The following is a 22,861-nucleotide window of genomic DNA, read 5'->3' as shown; positions in this document are numbered from 1 at the left end:
AATAAATTTTCAGCATAACCTGACTGGGTAGCAGATGTGGCTGTTGAACTAGGAACTGTAGTTGTGAGCCACTGGGTACTTCATCTTTCTGTAACAGCGTTCAGGAACAGCTAATTAATTTAAGCTTCCTGACTGGAAACAAAATCATGCTTAAATCAGATTAGTAGAAGTCTGCAATGAGAGTTCCTATTGCAAATGTCTATTGTGAATAGACATTTATCTTAAATCACTGTTTCAAAGAGAGATATGGATTTTAATTTTTTTTTTTTTTTTTTTTTTTTTTTTTTTTTTTTTTTTTTTTAAGTTTTGGATTGTATTTAGCTCCCTTAGGTAGTGTTATACTGAGGGAGCTGCAGTCTGAAGGATTGTGTCCGTGGAACAGATGAATCATGGACAGGAGTGGTGCACAGTTCTGGCACTCCGGTACACTGATCCGTAAGGGCCACCTACAGAGAGAGAGGGAAATTCAATTTCCACACTCATTCAATCCCCACGTCCATCAGCATTGCCAGATGTGAGGGCAGCTTTTGTGGTATGGATGGGGTTTTCAGTAGGAGCTGATCTAAAAGGCAGCTAAGCTCACTACATCTAGCTACCTTTTTTTGGTTTCTTTTTAATGTTGCATTTCTTTAGAAAGGAAATTTATCTAGAAAAGAGTATTTAAACTCCATTGTAAATGTTTAAACTTCTCTTCCATTTGGTATATCTTTCTTGCATGCAGGACCACATGGCAGAAATACACTCATCCTTTTACAAAGTTGGAAGCACACAGACACTGTGGACATAGTTCCTCTAGCTCAGAAGCCAAGATTCCCAGAGTTTACATGGGTCTTGTGAATGTGTAAGTCTTGCTTAGCTCCTAACTCCAATAAAGAATAGTACAAAACTGGAGGAAAAGATTCTATTCTGCCACTACTGTACAAGCTTAAACATTGAAAGTATGGATATGTAAAGGTGTCAGGATTGGCTTCACAGTACATGTGTAAATAAGCCTCCCTAATTTTCTCATGCAGTGAATTATTGTAACAGTACATTACATTCTGGTTTTGTAGCTGAGATGTAAATTGTAAGCCTTCCGTCCAGGGCCATTCAAAGTTCCCATTTTCAGTGCTCATACCAATCTGGCAGTTTCCAGTTGCAAAAGCCAAGGCTTAGCATTTATCTGTTTGTCTACATGGCCACAAACTGTTTCTATAATGTATTCAGAGACATCTGAAGTCAACTTACTAGAACAAGTTTTGGACAGATCTCCAGTGACCAAAGCATATATCAGAAAATGCCTTGATAATACATACTTATGTAGTAGTTATGTGCTTTCTTGGTTTAGGTTCTGTAGTAGCTTCATGCTGGATTCTAAAAACTTTCTTATGAGTTTGAAAATACACCTGTACTGAATTTTATCATTTTGTAAGCATGTAGGTTAGCATGATTTTATACTGCTCTGCACGCACGTATTATTTTGAAACCTTTTTTTTCCCTAGGTTAAATTAATTTGATCCATATCAGTATGTATGCTATCCCTAAGTAAGAATGGACACAGTATGCAGGTGTCCTCAATAACAAAAACTCTGAACAAGGCAGTTAGGAGTACATTACATGCTGACTTCAACCTCGGCTGCATTTGAGCAAGGCTGTTTCCTGCAGCACCTTTTTTCTTTATGTCATGCTATTTAATGTTTACATGTTTCGGCTTTGGGCTGAAAGTTTAAATCTGACCAAAAGAATATAAAATGTCAAAATAAATTTAAATGATCATATTGTGTGTATGTTAAAATGATTACTCAGAAGGTGCCCCACCCTACAATCCTTATGCAGATGAGTTTCACTGAAATCTGTCGGAATTTTGTCTCAACAAGTACTGATGCAAAATCAAGTTTCTTATGTCTTAAACGCTTAACATATAAATCTGATGCAAAGCAGTTGCAGCTCAGATTTCCTGGTTTCTAAAAAGCGTGTGCCAGTTTCTGTTTGAGTAGTTGATAGCTCATGTAACATAATGAAAAATCAAGTGTCTGTTAATGTCCAGTATGCAAACTTGTTTAATTTTAATATTGTCAGAATTAACGTGTGTCCTCTTTTTTGTTGTTTTTGTTTCTAACACTGTTGTCAGAAGATAATTCTCTGAGGTACTCTTCTAAAGTTTTAGCCTTAGTTTAGTCAGTTCTGTCAGCATTCATAAACTGTTGCAATTATCCATTCAATCTATTATGTTTTAGATGTTGTCTTCCTTGTTTTTAAGGGGTTTGTATGGAACTTATGTCATTCCCAATAACGGCATATTATATGCACATCTGTCAGAAAAGTAGTGCAAAACTGTATCTGTGCTTTACATCAGGACCTACTAATTTGCCCTGCGAAGCAGTTTTTTTTGCAAGTTGTAATGAAGGTGCAGATGTGCAAAAAATGTACGTAACGTCTATCTGAACAGTAACTTCCCTCACTGCTCCATTCAAATTGTAGTAAAATCTGTATTTAAAAATGTCTTGCAGATCAGTTTTTCCATATATTTGCTGATTTGTATAATTGGGAAAAATTAATTTATAGTTATTCACAGTAGGACTTCTTTCATAGTAGCAGTGTATCAGGAATATGTAACTAATCTTAAATACATGGCCAAGCTTTCTTGTCCTAAAGTGCCTGTGATATTTACCTAATATGTTTACTGAAGTGTTACATAAAATGTAATTATGAAATTGTATGTGGTAAGTTAATATAACTAGAAAATTAACATCGAATTTCATGTGGAAAATTACAGATACTTAATTTGAGCCTTTGTCTCCATGCTTGACTTCCCTTACAGTATCTTTTTACTTCACATTGAATACTAATTTCACTTCAGTCAAGACTACTTTTACCTGCCTTTCATAATAAGGTACTTCGAGGACAGCTTTGAGCACTGTTTCCAGTATAAGCTAATTGTGGAGTACTGAAGATATTTTTTATGTGAAATACAAAGATGTGGATTTTTAGTAATAATTGCACAAAATACAACAGTTTTTAGTTCTGTTTCTAGCTATTTAATTACTCTTACATTTGCTTGGTATTGAAACTTAGAAATGCAAATGTGGTAGAAAATTAGTAACATCAAAATACAGTTTGACAAAATCCTTCTGTAGGTGCTAGGTAGCATCATGCAGTGCATGATTATTCTTCCTTGAATTGTGTATTACTGAATTTAGTTGCTTTGGCCACAAATAGCAAAAATCTAATTGTAGCGTTTCCGGATTTCCAGGTATGTTTGGCTGCCTCCCTCACATAAACCACACCTCTGAAAGTCTTTAGTCACAGCTCATGCGAGTTGCACACAAGTAGCTTAGAAAAGGCTTTTGAAAACAAAGTAGAAATATTTTCTGTGCCTCACGTGCCAAGTGCCAGTATGTCCCACATGTCCCTTGTACGGCAGGCATGCAGTGCGTCCCGCTTGTCCCTGGGGGAGGTGGTCTTGTACATGCACAAGTAGCCTCTTTGTAGCTGCCATTCATGTTGAAAGTGTTTTAAATGCAGCCGTTGCTTCCATGCACTGCATTCTGGTGATAGTCTCTTTGTGGGTGAGTACATAATCCTAATCAAGTGTCAAATACAGAAAATGTGGGGAAATGAGAAGCAAGTGAGAGAGTTTCAACTTCAGTTATATTGAAATTCTGGAAAAAAACATGGGGGCTTTGAAAAGCGGTGAAAGGGTGGAATGTGTAAAGTGGGAAGAAAATGTCACCCTATCAATGGAATTTATTTTTTTGCAGTGTTTTCTTGCCTTCTGTTGATTTCATAATACAAGCATGCTTCTTTGTTCCCCTCTATTCCCTGTCAAAGCGCTCTCCTTTGATCCAGCAAAGTTTGTTAGTTTTCCTTTTGTTTTTCAAATGCTCAACTTGAAATCTAGTTAGCTTCAAAATGCTAGTTAAAAATATGTAAGGTTCCCCCCTCTCCTCTCCCCGCTTTGTCACTCTGCCAGATTTTGTGGTTTTACAATCCAGTTTCCTTGAGAGGTTTTTAATTTTTTTTTTTTCCCCTCTTCCCTCTTGCTGTGTAATTAAAAAAATTGAAAAAACAAAAACCAAAAAACAAACAGCAAACAAACAAAAAAAAGTCCCTCCAAAAAAACCCCCAAAAAACCCACACCACCAACAAGAAAAAACCACAGACAACAAAACTGGAGAAACTGACTGTCCAAAGGAAACGGTAAGATGTCAAACATTAAGTAAACATTCCAAAAATAGAGGAAAATCAAACCACAAAGAACTGAAAAAACCCCGTAATGTATATAGAGTAAGTAAAAAAAAAAAAAAAAAAAAAAAGTTAGTGTAATGGAGCTCACATTTTTCTCTTATGGATGACCTGCAGCCCATTTTTAAAAAACAGATAGTAACATTTGATTTACTGCTCTGAACAGTAGCAGGTATAAGTGGAACAGGGAGAGGCATTGAAGAAATAACTGGCTAAAAGCCAGCAGTATGTTTTCCTATGATTTTGAGGTCTCAGCAGCCTGACTTGCCAGCTTCCATTTTGTCGTTTGCAATTTTACAAATCCAAAATCTAGATTAAACTAATTCCTCTTGCTGTCTGTCCCTGCAGTTTAGACTCACACTATGATACACAGCACGATGCGTATCGCCGCTATACCACTGGACCCACGGAGAGCACTTACTGGTGGAATTGGAAACTTGAGCTTAAATAAATCAATAAATAAAGGAAGGACATATTGTATACATTGAGAGGCCTTTAATTTGGTTTCCTTATTGTGTGGAGCAAATGTTGGCGTTTATTAGCAAGGTTGCTAAGCTTAAATCAGTAATTTTCAGTACTCATGCCAATAAGCTCCAATTGCCTTGGTGATGTAAATTTATCCATGTACAATGCTGAAAAAGCCAGTCATGACAGTTTGGGATTTCGTAGCTGACACCACCCTCATTCCCTCGCCCACAACCCCCACTTTACTTTTCAAGTCAGTTCAAACTGTATGGTTAAGGATCCCAAGGGGATTGAAAAAAGGGAAAACACATTTTCCAGAAACAGTTCTCAGCACTGTATGACACTTGGGCAGCTTTGTGAACAACAAAAAAAAAAAGGCTTGCTGCTGTATCACAGCATGTCTTTGTTGTCACTTTCCTGTTCTTTCCCTTGAGATACCTCCCAGAAAGGTACAGATCCTTATTATTTTGCTCCATGCAGATACATTCAGAACCAATCAGCATTGTAAACACTTTGTTTCTATTTGGACAAACTATTTTTTTACCACTATGGTTAACAAAGAAGGGCAGTATGTAATGGAAAAGCTGCTTATTTACACTGGGTTTGTTAATGATACAGACCTGTTGAAATACCGTTGCTTCATTTGTTTATTCCAGCCAGACTCCCTGTGAGCTGAGATTGGCATTATGAAATCATGCAGACCAACACTTATGCTTTATTGTAAGCATGCTAATCATACAGTATCCATAATTAACAGAAACTGCAGTTTCAGTAGACTGCAACTTTTGCCTCTAATTGCTTTTATTTATGTTAAAGTTGCATATAAAATAAGGTTCAATTATTCCTAAGATTAAGAAATATATGCTGCCTTTGGCAAACCTCAGTGCTCCTCTTTGGTATTTCAGCTATTAAAGCAAAAGGATGTGTTTATTGCTTATATTTCCTTGAAGTCAGTGCACTAGCACCTGAAATTAACAGAGCTCTTAGGCAAATGGACACTCTGATCTTGTTACAAAAAGCAAGAGGATAACATTTCTTCTTCTGTTTTTGTGTTTTAGAAATTCATGTATATTCGGGGGCAGATTAAAAAGGGCTTTACTTTTGTTATTGTTGCCCCTGGAATTGAAAGATTAGTCAAAACTAGTTTCATGTTTCTTAGATGCCAAAATTAAGATTTCTAATTAATGTGATTATTACATGAGAGATAATGCTTCCAGAAGGGCACTGAATAAAATGGACTACTGTGCAGAAAAGGAGGAGGGAAGGAAAGAGGTGCAATATGATCACCGACAGCAATATGTAATTGCAAGGGTGGAGCATATCCGAGGCTGGCTTCTGATTGGATTTAGATTAGGAAGAAGCGCTTGTGTACGTAGTCTGAAGAGGAGACAGATACTATAAAGCCACCGCAGTAAAGGTATAATCAAGTTAGGGGACTTTGTGCTCTCGCCAACTAAGTGGAACTGAAATTTCATTTTCAGTAAGTATAGCCTTGTCTTTTGGCCGTTTCACAATAACACTGCATTTCTTTTGTATGTGTCTTACCAATTCTTGGAGTAATTCAGCTTTTACAAGTTACAGCGCTTGTTTTGAGTATCAGTGAAATTCCTTTCACATCACCTTCATGCTTCTCTCACTCATTTGCAATTAGTAGTGGTTAAGAACTTAGGTTTATTGTTAATCACTTGTTTCAGGGCTGTTTATGAAAGAAAATTGCTGTCTGTTGCAGAGTTCAATCATAATGTTAAAATAGCAGTACTTAGCTGAGCTTGTTTTACCTGCCAGAGCCAGACTGGGTGTTTACAGTACAGCTGATGTGTTCTGTGACTTTAGAGGTATGTGACACACAGGCGACTTCTTTAGGAATAGTTCACAGACAGAAAAAATATATCTAATACCTATGTAATCAGCTTCCTACATCTGTTTGAACATTTCTTCAAGGTTAAATTTTTCTAATGGTGAAATCTAAGGCTGTTTAACATGGTTTTTTTCTTCTTTGAAGTTGATCTTTTGGCTTCTCTGGAATTTAGACAAAGATAATTGGCAAAATTAAGACAGAGACATTCATGCATAGCTAACCTGATTATGGGCATGAGTTTGCCCTTTTAAAAATCTGTGGTGAAATAACTGTGAAAAGGAGCAGGATTGCTCAGTGTATAGTGCCTGGTTTGCTTGGGCCACTATAATGTATGCTCTATGGTTGTGAGGTCCTCAATTTCCAGAGATGCTGAGTGTGTTCCGTTCCTAGCTTTATAGGACTTGCGGGTATGTACGCTGAAAGTCAGTGCTGCAACAGTTTCCCAGGCTGAAGTCAGTGCTGCACAGAAACTGCTTTAAAACCTGACATACTGTTGTAGCTCTCTGTGTTTAAAAATAACAGGGTGATAAGAAGTGTTAAATTTCTAAGAATATGTTATTTCAGTTTATTTTCAGACTGAGCTGGCTAAAGTTGTGTACAAATTAAGATGTACATTGGATTCTGCAGAGAATAAGCAGCATATAATAGAAATTGCTCTCTGACTCTGTATAATATATAAAATCCTCATGTTTTGAGCTGGTTTGAAGAAAGAATAACTGTACTGTTGCTGCAAAATTCTACAGTGTGACTGCTATTCATTTATTAAATCCTGTAATGTCCTTTTAAAGGGGACATTTAGGAAGGCCTAATGCTGTAAACTTGTGAGCACATGCAGGCTGCTGTTCCTTTCAGTGGAGGTACTCATGAACGCAAATTACATCTAAGTGTTTGCAGCTCTGTGCCCATAAACTGTGGTTGTCTTGGGGTTTCGTTGGTGTAGGTGATGATGTGGTCAGGATTTTGAGAGACATATTAAGGGAGTTGCTTTTAACCATGGGGAAAAAACCAGAGCAAACTAAATTTCTACTGGTTAGTTTGGAAGAAGTGCTATCATTTTCTTTTATGCTAATTAAGATGGAGCTATGAAGGTTTAATTTTGACAGTGGAAAATATTTACTCCTGAAAGTAGCTATTCACTGTTCATTACCATAGCTGTCATAATTTTAAAGAATTGCAAATGTCATTAGGCTCATCCGAATCAGTTCTTAAGTTTTCATTTCTAAAAAGTAGGAGTTTGGTGATAGACACTTGTCTTATATCAGCAAACTGCCTTGGACATTCTATCTGGAAAAATAATAGTGAAAGTAATCTTTTTAAAATCTCTTACAGGCTGAGAACTTTAATGCCACGTTTCTTGCTGGAGGGAATTTTTATAGTTAAGTTATAAACACCTGAGAATTACATTTATAATGGAAACTTCAGGTGTGTTTTAGCCACAGCAGCATTCACAAATCTGAAATGAAACTTCTAGAGGTTGATTTCACATGGTGGAATGAGCTGACGGAGTGGGCACTTGCCTTTGCTTCTTACGAGCAAGATCCATACTGAGCAGGTATTTTGCTTGTACTGTGGAATGGGTTGCATTTCAGTGTACAGAAGCATTTATTTCTTACCTTAAATTAGATTTAAATGATCATGTTACCAAGTAATTTCCTAAATTAGTTGTGGGATTACACTGTTTAAGCTTTTCATGTAAATAACCTCGTTCTGTCACACTGCACAGCATTGTAGGTTCTTGCTAACGCCAACTTTCAGTTAACTGTTGCCACTAGAAGATAAGGTTATGAATTACTGCTGAAGCACTGGACTTAGTGGTTATCCAGCCATTCGCATACAAATAACACTCTACTGCTGCACAGTCAGCCCGCTGCTCCCTGGCATTATCTGCTTGATTGTTTTAACATTTGTATGTAACTTCAGTGATTAAGTGCCGGTCTTGCTCTGCTTATGTGAGTAAATATTCCCTTGAAGTGAGTAAGACCTCTCCTTCCATAAGGAATATGGAATGAGGCCATAGGTCAGCAAATTTTCCACACACCCTTTGCAGAAATCAATATTTTTTCCTCTCCATCCTTTCCTGAAGAGGGAGAAGTTAAGTAGCATGCAGCCTTGGAAATAAACAAGTAAGTAAATGCTGTTTTGTAGAGGATAAGCACCCCTGCTATTTATTGCAGTGATTTGCTTGATGCCCTGCTTACCAGAAAGTCATGCTATGGCCTATAGTTGTTCCTCCAGGTCCACATAAAAAGGTGTGAGTTAATCAGGACATGAAATGTATGGAGTGGAACCCAAAAAAGTCAGGAGTGTGTGTGATACAGAGCGTTCTCTGCTTTACATGTGTTAGATACTTTTGCTAAAGAGAAAATAGTATGGAAATGAATGGCAGTAAATTGAATAATTTATTTGCAGATTATAATAAACAACTTCACAGTGGGGTTTGGGATTTATTTTTATTTTTCTGCAACAACTGCTTTGCTCTTTTCTTCCTCCGTCATTTGTAAAGCATTGGGAATTTTCAAATATATTTGAAAAAGAAGACTGTAGTAAAAGATTTTTGGAAAATGTCATAGAAAATCTGTGAAAATGGAGAAACTAGAACCCTCTTCCATTTCAGCAAGAAGATTTGTCTTTGTGCATGCTTCTGGAAATGAAGTTGCAAGTACCTGCATTTTATACAAATACGTTAAATGATTCCAGGTACTCTGGAATGAGACTCATAAACCTAATGGAGGGGGTTATCCAGGTAAGGTCTTTCAAGCAACTTATTGAATCTTCCTTACAGATAATGTATTTTTTAAAAATAGTTTTTTAAATGGGACTTTTTATTAAAAAAAGAGGTTTGGAGAGAGGCAAAATCTTTTCAGTGAGTTATTATGTGAACATCTATTTTATGGTTATGTGCATATACCAATATTACAAGTGAGCATTGGAAATTACATTTATCCTTATTTTATACGGAAATTAATATATTTAAAGCCTCTAGTTTTACCCGAACTGTGAGAGTGAATTTATAAGGGAGTTTGCACCTCAAATGTCATGTATTTTGTTCATACCTCTTCATCAACTTAGTAGTTAATATGTCTAAAGTATTTTTTTTCTCTGGTTGTGTCACTTATGTTGTCATAAAGCCAGCACACCTTTCTATAATCACAAGAAAGTACCTATTTTTGTTTTTTGAATAGAGCTCTTCAGAGGCTAGAACTTGGTGTAATTCTATTAAATTGAATAAGGTTGTTCCCACATGAAGTTGTAGTTATGAGTCAAGAAACAAATCCATTATCTGAATCTAAAAGTAATTATTAATGCCATGACTATATGTGGAAGTACTGGTCAGTGCACTCCTGCTCCCTTTTAATAATTCACGTATCTTCGTTGGCATTATGAAAAATCTCTTCTGAGAAACATAAGCACTTTTATCACATTTTATCTGGTAATTACTTCTGAAAGCAAGTATTTTAAATCACTTTTAGATTTTGGCTTGCTGGCTTTTTTGTGAGAGGGTTTTTTTTGTATTGGGTTGTTTTGGGCATTTTTTATGAAGGCCTGCTCCTACACACACCAGTGGTTTGCAAATCCTATCTCAAGCCCCTCAATTTCTTGTACTTCTTCAGGCTAGGAATCCATAAGTCAAATTGCAGTTTGGAAAAGTTGGTGTCCAGCAAGTTTCAGCTTGGATTTATTTTTATAGTTAGTCTTACTGCTCCTATATAGGATTTTGAAAGAAAATATCTGGCAGCTAGATGCTTGCCAATAATTATAGCAGCTTTTTAAATAGCACTAGGCATAATAAGGGTGTTATGCAACATTCATCCACTTGTCCTCAGATCTTTTAAAGACTTGATTTTTTTTAATTTTTTTCCAATGGTAATTGTTTTCTGCAACAGTTTTAAATACAATCTTACCCTTATTTTTTAAATCGGGAATGAAAAGTAATGGGATATGCTTGTTCTGTTCCATACCACACTTATTGCCATAGGATCTGAGTAGCTTCCACAAGTGCATTAAGCAATGAACTAACATCTGTCATATGTTGTTTATTGTCTTATCCTCTCCCCTGGAGAGAGCTGTGTGCAGTGGAGTGTCTTGTTTCAGAAAGGGTTTCTTAGAAGGGAGAAAGGGTTGCTTCCTTCCTCCTGCTTAAGTACATGTTGCTATGTATTTGTACTAGATCAGGCAAAACTAGGAAACTTGCCATGCATCTAGAGTGGAAGGTAGTGGTGCTTGTCACCAGGCCTTAGTTCACGGTGCAAGTTTTAGATCAACCCACTAAAAAGTTCAGGCTCTCTTTCAAGAAATCTTTGTGCTGTGAGTGGAGAATTTGGAATGGAGGAAGAGCCTGGCTGTTGCCTGTCATCCTTGGTCAGCAGTCAGAGGTGGCCTTCTTGCTGTTACTGGCACAGCCTGCGGTGGCTGGATTAGAGAGGATTCTGGTGGGAATCAGTGTAAAAACTAGAAGACCAGTATGACAGGCATGTGGTAACCTGTGTTGCTACAGTCACAGTGCGGTGTTCAGTACCACTTAATCTTCTGAAGTGCCAAAGGCTTCATTTTGAGACGCTGAGGTCATTGGGCTGAGAAGTGACAGCCGCTGTGGAACTGCATCACTTTCAGCTGCAATGAAAGAGTTCTCCCAGAGAAGTGGAAATTTTTAGTCATGGTTGTTGTGACATCTTAGTTAAAAAAAGAATTCAAGAAGCTGATGGTGGTGGATTGGCATCTCTGCATCTTCAGTCAACAGAGGCTGCAGACTCTACATACTGCTCTTCTAAGTTCTCAGCATCACCTAAGCAGTCTTAGGTTTAGGTAATATCTGTTACAGTTAATGTCTATTGTAAGATCGTCTGTGATTAAAGTTTGCTTGGAGGTATGTGTGTATTTCTGAAACTTGAGTCCACTGAATATGTTCGGCTGTATTTTTGACAAATAAACCCCCCCCAAACAACATCAAAAAATTACAAACCAAAAGAAGAAAAAAAATAAAATCCAAAACCAACCAAACCTACCCAGACCAAACCAACCAAACAACAAAAACCCCATAACAAAGGATGAAATGGCCATGGTGTGTTGGCAAAACTGTTACAAGTGTGCACAGGCTGTATTGAACGCAGTGCATCAGAACCGTATTTCAGGTCAGAAGAAAATATTGCTGCTGAGGTTTGGAAATGCAGTTGATCTACAAATGTTAAAAGACAACAGACATAATTATACTTGGAAGTCAGCCATCACCTGTTACTCTGAAATAAAAAAGGGTAGAAAAGAGAGTTGTGGATTCCAGGAGTAGAGGGTCAAGTGCAATTTCCCATGTGTGCTTCAGTCCTTTCCTCCAGTAAGGCTTGTGAACATTACTAGTGCTTTATGACCGATGCCAGCCAGGCCTCCTTGGTGGTTTCGTATCCTGCAGCCATGAGCTAAATAGAATTGATGTAACTTTCTTCAGCAGCTGAAGAAGTGAGAGGAGAGAGTGAGAAAGCTCTTGTCTCTCCTTCTTCAGGTTTTTCCTTCGAATGATGCCTGCTTTTTGGAGCAGATACTTTTTTTGTTTGACTTACCAGAAAAGAAAGTGTTCTGGTGAACAAGTCATGCCTCAAGACCTGATCACACTGTAAGAGAGTTGGGAAACATTTAGTGAATTTCCTGAGATCTTTGAAGATCACAATCCCAGATGAACTCTGGGCGTCGACTGAGTCCTGTGCTGGTAGGCATAGGTAGAACAATTTCTGTTCCAGAAATTTTCATATATGTGCCAGTTTCTCAAGGAAAAAGAAGACACTTCAAACTAGCCCTTGCTCAGTTCTCTTGCAAGGATTTTGGACTGAAGAGGTAGTTTAACTGCCCAGGATAGTTATTCCTATTTGGCACTTTTAGTGCTGGGTAATTACTTAGTCAGTAACTTGCAACTTAGCAAAGCTTAGAAAAATTAGTTAATATTTTTTGGTCATTAGGTTTTTCCCTCTTTCTTCTTCTAGTATATACAGTCAGAAAAACACAGGAAGTCTGTCTGAGGGTGCTCTCACTGTTGGTTGTGGCTAGCATACAGTGATAATGATTCTTCAACTCTTCAGTTGGTAGACTGGCCACTGAAACACTAATTTGTAATGTCTGCTGTAGTCTGCAACTTTTAATGTCTCAGAGGACACTCACTGGTCTGTTTGTTTTCAGAAGATCTACATGATGGTCATTCAAGGTGAAGTGGTTTATACTGCCATTGATCTCAGCATCAGCATGTAGTTTGGAGCAGCTGAGACATAGAATGTTTGGGTAGAGAAACTAAGAGGCAGATGCTTCCACTTCAGCATCTGCTACAATGTGGTTATGAATTTTTTCCACTAATTGCTAAGACTTGTTGTTCTTCTGTATAATTCCTTTGATTTGTAGTAGTCTAACAGTCTGGAAAATAAAACCAGAGTTCTCCTTGGCTTTGCTTTTTATAGTTAGATGAACAGTTTGCTGAACCTTAAGTGCCTCTGTTGGGTCTGCTGTTAGATGAGAAGGTGGTCTTAGTGTCAGCTGCTTTCACATGGTTGGAGATCATGGGCTGATGTTCTGATTACCTCTCCAGTGCTGGAGGCTTCTGAGATTGAGTGAAGGTGTAACTGAAGATCTTGCTGTTGCCAGCTTCAGCTTCAGTTTGTGTCAGAGCAGTGCTGTCTGTTCCCGGTCTGTCTAAGTAATGGTCCTGTGGAATATGATTTCAGGCGTTGAATCTGGATTCTTATGTTCACTTTTCTCCTGCTGTGGCCATTTCATCTGAAAACAGGAGCAGCACATGCTGGAATCATGGTAGTAAGTGGCAGAGATGATAATCTACATGGAATAGACAATGTGTAGCCTATTATGATTAAAAGGGAATTGTTATGCTCAAGGGTAGTTATGGTGAAATGTTCTGATTGAGAAAACTCAGGTTGAGGGAAAGCACTGTATAACGTGACTGAACCTGTAGTGGAAGCCACCTGGTTTTCATTTTGCTTGCTCAGCAGTATGTTAGATCATAAATGTTTAACCATTTTTGACATTTCAGTGCATTTGTATTAGATTGCAGATGTTGAATTTCTTCGTAAGTGGATCTTCTCTCCATTAAGTAAATGATGGGAAAATATTTTGTCCTATAGCTTAAGAAAAGAAATTTCAGTTTATGGACTGGTAGCAATGGCTGGCCTTTTAAAATCGTTACTGGTAATGCATAAACGGAGTATCAGACACAGAATGTGAAACAGCTTTAAAATTTCATTTTTGCTGCCAATTCCTGCATTGAAACTCAGCTTAAAATATTGATAAAATTAAATCCTTTTACTCTCATCTCACAGTGTTGTAACGTATGTACCTCCAGTTTCCCTGTCTGCTTTTGCTTTCATGCAACCCTACAAATATTTTTCAGTTGAGAAAACCAAATGCAAAATTTGATGCACAAGTACCAAAGGGTTTGGTGTGAGTAATATGATGTGATTTGTACAATGATTTGTACAGTGTCAAAATAGCATTTAAATGCAAGAGGACAAACAACCTGTAAGAATATGATGAAATTTAAGCATGTTAAGTAGTCCCAAGAGCATTCCCGAATTGGATATTTGTGAAATTTAGGGAAATACAAGCATTGGTTATGCAAACATTACTTGACATATCAGTGTTAATTTAGGACAGGTTTTGAGGAGAGCATCTCAAAGCAGCAGCCACATTTTGTAAAGTGCTTGCCCATCAGCAGCAACTTTTTCAAAAATGCTGAATATATTGCTCAGTTAGAAAAAGTTTCCCAAGTTTTGTTGCTTTGTGGTCACATTAGTGTTGCACATATCAGGTTAAGTTATAATTAAAATCAAAACCATGCAGAAAACCTTTTTGAACTCTCCAGAAACCCACCTGAAACTGTAGCTGGGTCTTAACATTTATTGCTTGCATATCGAGAGTTGCGCTCTCATTACTGCTATTTTTGTCCTAGCATTTGAAAAGGAGTGTTAAAACTCAGTGGAGGTGAGGTCGTTTGACTTGCATGCATACTTAGGTTTGTGCAGTTCTTTGGGATTTGTGACCTTCATCCAGCAATGTTTTCAGATGTGTGGCCAGAATAAATGAAACCTCAGTATTCGAGTAGGTAGTGGCCTTAAAATTATTTCTGACATAGATTATTTGCTTCCAAAAAACCCAAATCCTTAATTTTGCTGTTACAAAGAAGAAAGTAATGGGAATTACATGCAAGTGCAGTTGTTTATTAAATAAATTGCTCTGTGTCATTTTCATGTGTTCTAGTACGAAGCGATACCAGACATACATGTCTCAGGAACAGCATTTTGAAGTGTGACACAAATCAAATACTGGTGAACTTGTTGCAATCATTACTTCTTGAAGTACGATTTTTTGAAGCAAAGTTCATATGAATTTCCTTTCCATGATAAAAACACAGTGCAATTCCCACTCTTCCTTTTTAAAATAGATGTTGAAAAATGAATTGCCAAGCACAGAAAGAACTGTCTGAGCAGAGATTAAGGAAAAACTGCACACAATGGGAAGACATTTCATTGAAGCATAGTTCCTGAGTAGATGAGCATGTGTTATAGATACATTTATTTTGCTTTTAAATGTAGTGAAGTCTAGATATCTTCATAAATGTTCGAAGGGGAGCTGATTTCTCAGCAAGAGGGAAGTCATAAGCAAACTGGCCCGAATAAAGTTAAACAGAACAGACTGCTTCACTACGGACTTCTGAAATTTCGGCAGCCTCTGGCATAGATGGGTTTTATTTAGTGAACCAGTTCAAAGCTTTTTTTTTTTTTTTTTTTTTTGTCAGCTGCAGATTACTTTTTCTTTCTTTTTTCTGCGTAGTAATCAAACTGCAGACTAGTTCTTTCAGAGTTAGACTTTCTTCAGTAGTGTATTGCACTGTGCTAGTTAACAGCTGTTAGCATGGATATTTTTATTGAATTTGTATGTTACTTGATATGAGTACGTTTTAGCCCATGGAGGGGAGGGAGGGGGGAAGTCTTGTGTTTTCATTTAAGAGAAGTCACTGTGCAGATGAATAACATTGTTTGAGGTAAACAATGACAAAGTCTGTGTAAAAATGTTCAGTAAATAGTGTTTTCTTGAATTTTCATGCTAACAATTTTTTGGACAGTTTGAGGAACAGGGGTTTTGTTTTACAAAGTTTTGTTGTTTTGGGTTTTTTTGTTTTGTTTTGTTTTGGGTTTTTTTTTTTGTTTAGTTACAGCCTGCAGAAAATATCCCTCAAGGCAAATTGTCTATGTGGAGAGTTTATAAAGTGAGATTCATTCAGGGATTTGTTTGGTCGGTTCAGGGTATAGGCGCAGGGATGGCCTGGGCCTATAAATCCTGTCTCGCGGACTAGTAGCAGTCCTTTCTTATCTTCAATTAATGAGGAAATTGAACAGGCTGCACAGGGAAGTGGCTGAGTCACCATCCCTGGAGGTGTTTAAAAGACGTGTAGATGTGGTGCGTAGAGACATAGTTTAGTGGTGAACTTGGCAGTGCTAGGTTAATGGTTGGACTTGATGATCTTAAGGGTCTTTTCCAACCTAAACGACTATAATTCTATATTAAATTCTTTCTGAAGGGAACCATTCACTATTGAACTCTGGGGTGGGGTTTTTCCCTTTCTTTCCTAAGGAGTGGGAAGAAGTTCAGTCTGACTTCGGAAAATCTTGTAAAAATGTAAATGAAAAAACGTTTCATGTTTGGTGGGGTGGGGTGAGGCTACCTTCTAAAGAAATACAGGAGAAATATATTGCTCCCTAGAAACTTGAAACTTTTCTGTATAATTTTCAAAGGTCAAATTGCTTTAATTCTGTTTCAGGCCTTGTTTGTGTTGTGTTTCAGCCAGCATTTTTCAGTGCACAGTAGTGACTTTTTTTTCCTTTCCCCCCTGTTTTTGCTCAGTGTAAACAGTTCCTTGCTGTGGTTACACAGACAAATATAGCAGAGAACCCTTTTCTGGGAGAAGAGTCTCCCCGTGCATTTCTTAACCATTTTTGGGAAGAATCGATCTATCTGTGCATGCGTGAGAGGGAGGCAGTAGCTGTAAATTGAAGTGACATCATATATATTACTCCCATTGATCTGCTTTTAGACTAGAGCCAGGATAAAAGGAAATGGCATCAGGGAGGAAGTATGCTCATTTAGGCACAGATCCCAGTGTGATAATGGAGTAATAATAGAAATCACGCCACTGTCAATCGGTTACTGCATTAGTCTGAGGCAGATTTCCCCTCGGAGGAGGCTTTCAATGACTTCATTCAAGTGCAGGCAGGAGCAAATGGGATATGCAGCATACCAGCTGTACAACTTTCATGATTTGTGTCCTGGCTTAGGGGTGCGGTGCAAGTGCTGGTGCTGGTGGATACGCAAGTAGATATATCTGTGTCACGTTTCATGGCTGTGAAAGGTCAGTAGTGGCATTTTTTTCTAGTATAAAGGGTGAATCTGGCATTTATTGCATTTGTTAATGTAGGAATTGACAAATACGGTCCTTTGCGTGGGTGGTCTTCTGGGATGTGGGGTCGATAACCTCTGTAGCTGCCATACCAGATTTTTGAAGGGGCAAGATTTGTTTTCTTTGTGTTTTTTACACGTTAGGGTTAGGAGTCAGAAAACTCATGGGCTTGTTCCAAGAGTATTTGTAGAAACCCTTTCAAACTTACTGTCTTGAGATGGTCTTGTAACAAGAGTGTAACGGTTTAAGTGTCTTGTGTACGTGTATGAATAAGATACAAAGTATGCATTTTCTTACTTCCCAGATATTTAGTATACATTGAATCTCAGTACCAGTAAGCTGCTTTGGTAATAGTCTGAATTATATTTTCAGTTTAGTTGTTACATTTTCTTTAATTCTTTTGTCCTGCCTTTTTCAAATACAGACCTAGTTTTGATGCTTGCTATCATTTCCAGTTTGGTTTAGCGTTAACAGCTTCATCATTCAAACTCTGAAACCACCACATCAGGTAACAGAGGGGAAGCAGGGGACAAATGGCTATGTAGTGGCAGGACAAAGCAAACTCCTTCAAAAGGCTGAAGAGTTGCAGAAGTTTTACAGTCTTAAGGGCAAGATAATGTATACACTGCAGGGATACATCGTTACAGCGGGGATGATGTTTATTTATTTGGGACATGGCAGAAAATCTCTGGTGTACTTGATGGCAACATATTAATTTGTACTGTCAGTACGTGCAACTGGAGGAGGGGGAACCCTGGGAAAAGGAGTATGATTTCCATGCAGCAGGCATAGGTTGGGGAAAGAGCTGTTTACTTTGCCATATAAATAGGTGCTGTTGCAGCGATCGTTGCTGTAATGAAAACTACTTCTTGATACTTGCCACATTTCCTGATTGAAGTGACTTTAATTATTGATTGAATTACTGATTGAATTACTTTAATAATTACATATATTTGAACATTTTTATTGAGCATGCTCCAGTACAGCTCAAAGCATGATTTTTATATATATATATACACACACACACATATCTATAAAATATATTTTTTATTTTATTTTATTTTTTTTAACGGGAACACTGAAATTTTGTGTTTGGGGTATTATGGTTGTTTTCTAAACATTTTCAACATGGAGATACACATGGACATGGTGAAACTTATTCTGCTGTATTTTGCTATAGCTGCGTTGTATGGGTTTTTTATACTGTATGTTAGATGTTTAATATGCATTCAGAATGTGACTTCTTGTAGAGAAAACAGGCTTCGCAATGCTTGAAAATAAATTTACTCATTGTTTTCTACAGCATTTATGTTTTGGTAGCACTTAAAAGCAAGGGCCCCTTTGTACTAAGCATAAGGCAAACAAATGGGAAATTGACAGCATGCACCCCAAACAATTCTCATGGTGTGAAAGATGAGAAGTAGCAGGTGGGTGGGACAAATAAGAATAGCAGTGGTGAAAATAAAAAATAGCGGAGTGTGGGGTTTTTGGCAGAAAATTCGAGTTCAATTTTCTGAAGTTCATTTATAACTGTTAAAAAGCTGCTTTGCAGATAGTGTTATTCATATTGCTCTGTTCAAGGAAAAGATTGCTAAACCCCTGAAGGAATTCTGTAGTAGTCTGTGTCATGAAACTTTGGCTGAGCTTTATGTCTCTTTGCCTAGGATAGGTTTTTCTCTTAGGCAGTGTCTCTTTTAGTAAAAGTATAGGGTAAGACATGAAAGAGAATGTAGCAGGAGTACAAAATGTAATTGCTGCGCCCACTAGTGCCAGTTCGGTTACAGGTCTGTCAGCATTTCTTCTAGTGTCTGCGCTCCTTCCCCCCGCCCCTGCTTGCTAGCGCTTACCTTGAATTTTAATTAAATCATGAGCTGGAAACTGGTATGTAAAGTCTCATCTTGGGCAGCTGGAACGTGGGAAAAAAGCAGAAGGCATGGTCTCAGATTTTTTTGATCTGCGGTCTCAAATCTAAACTGGTAAGAGTTTAACCTGTAAATCTGAAAACTCTTCACCCATAATGCACACGAGGCAGAGGTAAATTAAGGACATGGCTGTTGCTCAGCTGCTGCGCTTTTGCTGGCTTCAGTGAGATTCTGTAATGTTATCTTAAAGAATAGCTTTCTGTGGGTGAATCTGTATAGCAATTATACTGGAGATATAAAATAATAACTTTCAGCTGTTCTGTACCTATGTATTCAAGCAGCTGTTTTATAGTTTCTACAAATTAAGTATTGCTCTGCTGTCTTTGTTCGCAGGGAAAGCCTTCTAAATGAAAGTTACCTTTCTGTTCATGGTGTTCTGCAACATTTCAGATTTTATTAGTGTTCAAAATGAATTCAGTTTCTCAGCAGAGCCACTTCCCAGAAGCCTTCCCTGTTTTGTATTTTAGAGTGTCTCACCATGTCCAGGCAGCTGCTGTTGGACTGCATTTTAGCAGTTGTTCTGAAGTTGAGATAGTCAATGTTTTGAAATATATGACTATTTTTAACAACTCCATTTTGTTGGCAGGCTTCAGTATCACTTAAAAATGTTCCAGTAAGAGCCAGTAAGATGTGAACTTTTCTCAGTCTCCAAGAATACAACTTTAATGATAAAAAAATAGAAGGAAATCAAAATGCGAGGAAACCAAAGCATTGCAATCCTAGAGATCTCTTTCTCTCTTTATTCTATTTAGGTACTAATGCTAAATTATGTCAGACTAAAAGGGGAAAAAAATGTCATGTTGCTCAGTTGTTAATGGCAATATTTTACAGACTTATCAGAAGATCCTTGATATTTTCATGGACATGCTGTCAGCAGTCAGGGTCCTGACTTGTTCAGTGCACACCTCACAGCCAGGGCTGTTTTTTGGAAGAGGCATTTCGTTTAGCTGAATTCATTTTGTACCTGAATTCATTTTAGTGCATTGACGCAGCAAAGGGGGATGTAGACAGCAAGGCGGGAGCAGAGAATCACCAAATGTGATAAAAGCTAGAATTAGTGTTGAAGTAACAGGATATCTTTTTCCATTAATCTGTCTGGATAACATTAGAAGTGAGCAGTGCTAGTTTCTTTTTGTGTGCAAAAGCTTAAATTCACATTCTTCCTCCCTTCCCCCTTCTGTTTTTGGTGCCCTGCAATGATGAATAGTGGGGAAAGCTTTGGGGCATATAATAAACATCTGACTGATCACTCTGAACCCTGAATTTCCAATAGATGTTTCCTGGCAACTGGTGTAATTTCTGTATGAGCTCTGTTTGAATTATTTATTTGTTCATCCTATAAGCCTATTAAACAGAGCACTTAAGCACTTGCTACATCAGATTTCTTGTGTTTTTCAGGTTATGTTAGGTTCAACTTGAAAATTAGAGGTTCTGGAGTCAGGTGACTACTAAATACATATACATGTATAGATAGATATATACTGTGTCTGCCACAAACATAACATTCATGTGTCTTTACCATATAGTGATGGATGGCTTGTGACTCACTGCACTAAAATCTGCCTCAGAATGTGTTGCTACAACACTTTTTTTGTGGGTCACTTACTTGTGTTGTGTTTCTTTGTTCATTGTAAGAATATCATGTAAATGCTTGTATAACAGATAAAAATGCCACACTTAAAAAATACACATTCATGTGTTTGGTTGATTCCTGAAATTATGCACTGTAAATTATTCTGGTATTTTATTCTTTCCAAGCCTAAACAAAATAGAATTACTTAGCATATGTATTCCATGAAAATCTTACGTAATAAGCTATGATTATGTTTGAATAAGATAAGCATGTTTTAGATGTGATCTAACTGTAGTAATGAAAACTATGTAAAGTGAGTCTTAATTGAGCCCCAACACAGGAGTCTTTCAGAACATAGACATGTAAAACCTGAGGTTTTTCAGAAACAGCTAGAAGTTTTTGCATTTCAAGCACATGCTGGAAGTACACAGGTTATCATAATCTTATCCTCTTTGGTTTGTTTCCGTTTAATTACTCAGTCAGTAGAGATCTTTATTCACATTTGGCATTTGTTTTCCTCTTAGCTTCTCCCTGACCAGCTGGTCTTACTTCTGGAGTCTCTCTTGGAGGTGAAGACGTTGTGTCCTAGAGCACTGCAGTGCTTAGAGAAAACGTACCAGCTCCGGGAGCAAGATGCTGAGGTAATCACTTAAAAAAATCTCCCCAGCATACACCATTGCATTGTTGACTAGGAGTAGGATTAGGATCCAGGCTCATTCAGGTGGGTTGTTTTTGGTTTTTTCCATGTCTAAATTTGAAATTAGATGTTCTTAACTCCAGTATTGTTGCATCTTCAGATGCCTTAATTACTCAGTATTTCTACGTGGTTTATGTAGGCCCAGGTGTGATTGCATACTGTGGTAGAAGGAGACAGTGCAGCCTAGATGTTGTAATGATTGTACATGTACCTTGGGCAGCACGTTTGCTTAAGTGTTAAATTTCTCACTGTGACATTGTGACTGTGTATTAGAGCACATTTAATTTTAGTTGTGTTTATTGACTCCAAATGCAATTGTGTCTGTTATGGTCTAAAATTGTTCTTCCCTGTGGTCAGCCTATATTGTTTCTCTTGAGTGCACCAAAGTCTCAGTCAGGATTTGGAAAAGTTTGCTTTCCAGAGAGATCACAGTATGTTCTGGTTTTGGGCATGAGTTTAAGGGGGAATCAGTTCTTTACAGTTGCTCCTAGTAAGCGCCAAGGGATATTAACAGTCCCTGAGGAAAACAGTGGTTTGTATGATACTGTGAATGTGAATTCCCTATCACAGGCACATATGAGGCTAGCATCCTTGCTGCAAAGAGCTTAATGTCTTTGCGGGGCAAACCAGTCAATCCTTATTACCACACACAGAGCTGGCTGTTTCGTAGAGTCCCATGAATTTCTCAAGATGGAAGCTGTGACAGTTAGGCAGCAGAAGTTGTGGCTGAAAGCACCCTTGCAATGAATCTGCTTTGAGTACGTAGTATTCAGAAGGGGAGGTAAGAAGATGGAATCAGTCATGAAAATAAGGGATTTGTAGATTTATATATAAACAAGGGTTAGTTAGGAAGTAGCATGTGATCAAACTAATGTGCAGTGAGGGAACACGGTAAACTTAATATGACATTTAAGTCTTGTTTAATTAAAAACTACTGTGAAGGCTGTGGACAGTCAGTGTCCATGACTTACCCTGTTACAACTGAAACTTTATGGCAATAATTAAAATTGAAGGAGAGAGCAAAATCTCTCTTGTTGCTCTTATGCTGAAGTTGCTGGGTGGACACTTACAAAAACTTGGGAATCCAAACATTAACATAAAGATCAATAGAACAGAAGTCTAGCTTTTTTCTCAGAAAAAATAGACAATATTTTGACTGTTGCCATTTACTGCACCTTTTTACTTTTTTTGTTGATAAAGGGTTTCCAAATGCCAGATCTATTCTTAATTAGTACTTGAACCAACTTTTCTATTTATAGGTATTAGAATATATTTTAATCACATCTGAATACCAGTGAAATGTCAGGGGTTCTATAATGAGAAGAGGAATTAACAGGGAAATAGATCAAAGCAATAGCTGTGGTGTTACAGCTTCATGCCTGTGAATTGTAAGCGCCAGGCCATAAGCTTTGGTGTCTCAGGTTTTTCCTTTCCCTCCACTCCCAGGCCTTTTTTCTTCCTTGTGGTATCATTTAAAAGTACACACATGATCTGTCAGAATTTTTGCTTTGCAAAACCAAACCAACCAACCAACCAAAACAAAACAAGCACAAAATTTCGGCCTCAGTGAACGGAGCATAGTCTCAATTTTATTTTACAAAGTGAAAGCAAGGTCTTAGCAGACATTTAAAAGTACAGCTAAGATAACATTACGATTAGCATTTTACCAGTCATCAGATGCCAG

The 22,861-nt window shown here is 37.6% G+C and overlaps 1 protein-coding gene across 8 annotated transcripts in view; it reads left to right on the top strand.

The window, feature by feature from the left end:
- AOPEP (aminopeptidase O (putative)) overlaps window positions 1-22,861 on the top strand; it is a 192,976-nt gene that overhangs the window by 147,506 nt on the left and 22,609 nt on the right. For all 8 annotated transcript variants that reach the window (XM_030511716.1, XM_030511717.1, XM_030511722.1 and 5 more), the window contains one exon: window positions 21,005-21,121. In XM_030511716.1, coding sequence (XP_030367576.1) covers window positions 21,005-21,121 — 117 coding nt within the window. The remainder of the gene's footprint in view (window positions 1-21,004; window positions 21,122-22,861) is intronic.

The sequence above is a fragment of the Strigops habroptila genome, chromosome Z, assembly GCF_004027225.2.
Source record: "Strigops habroptila isolate Jane chromosome Z, bStrHab1.2.pri, whole genome shotgun sequence".
Classification (NCBI taxonomy): Eukaryota; Metazoa; Chordata; class Aves; order Psittaciformes; family Psittacidae; genus Strigops; species Strigops habroptila.
Note: the sequence above shows the minus strand (reverse complement) of the source record. Positions and strands in the feature narration are given on the sequence as shown.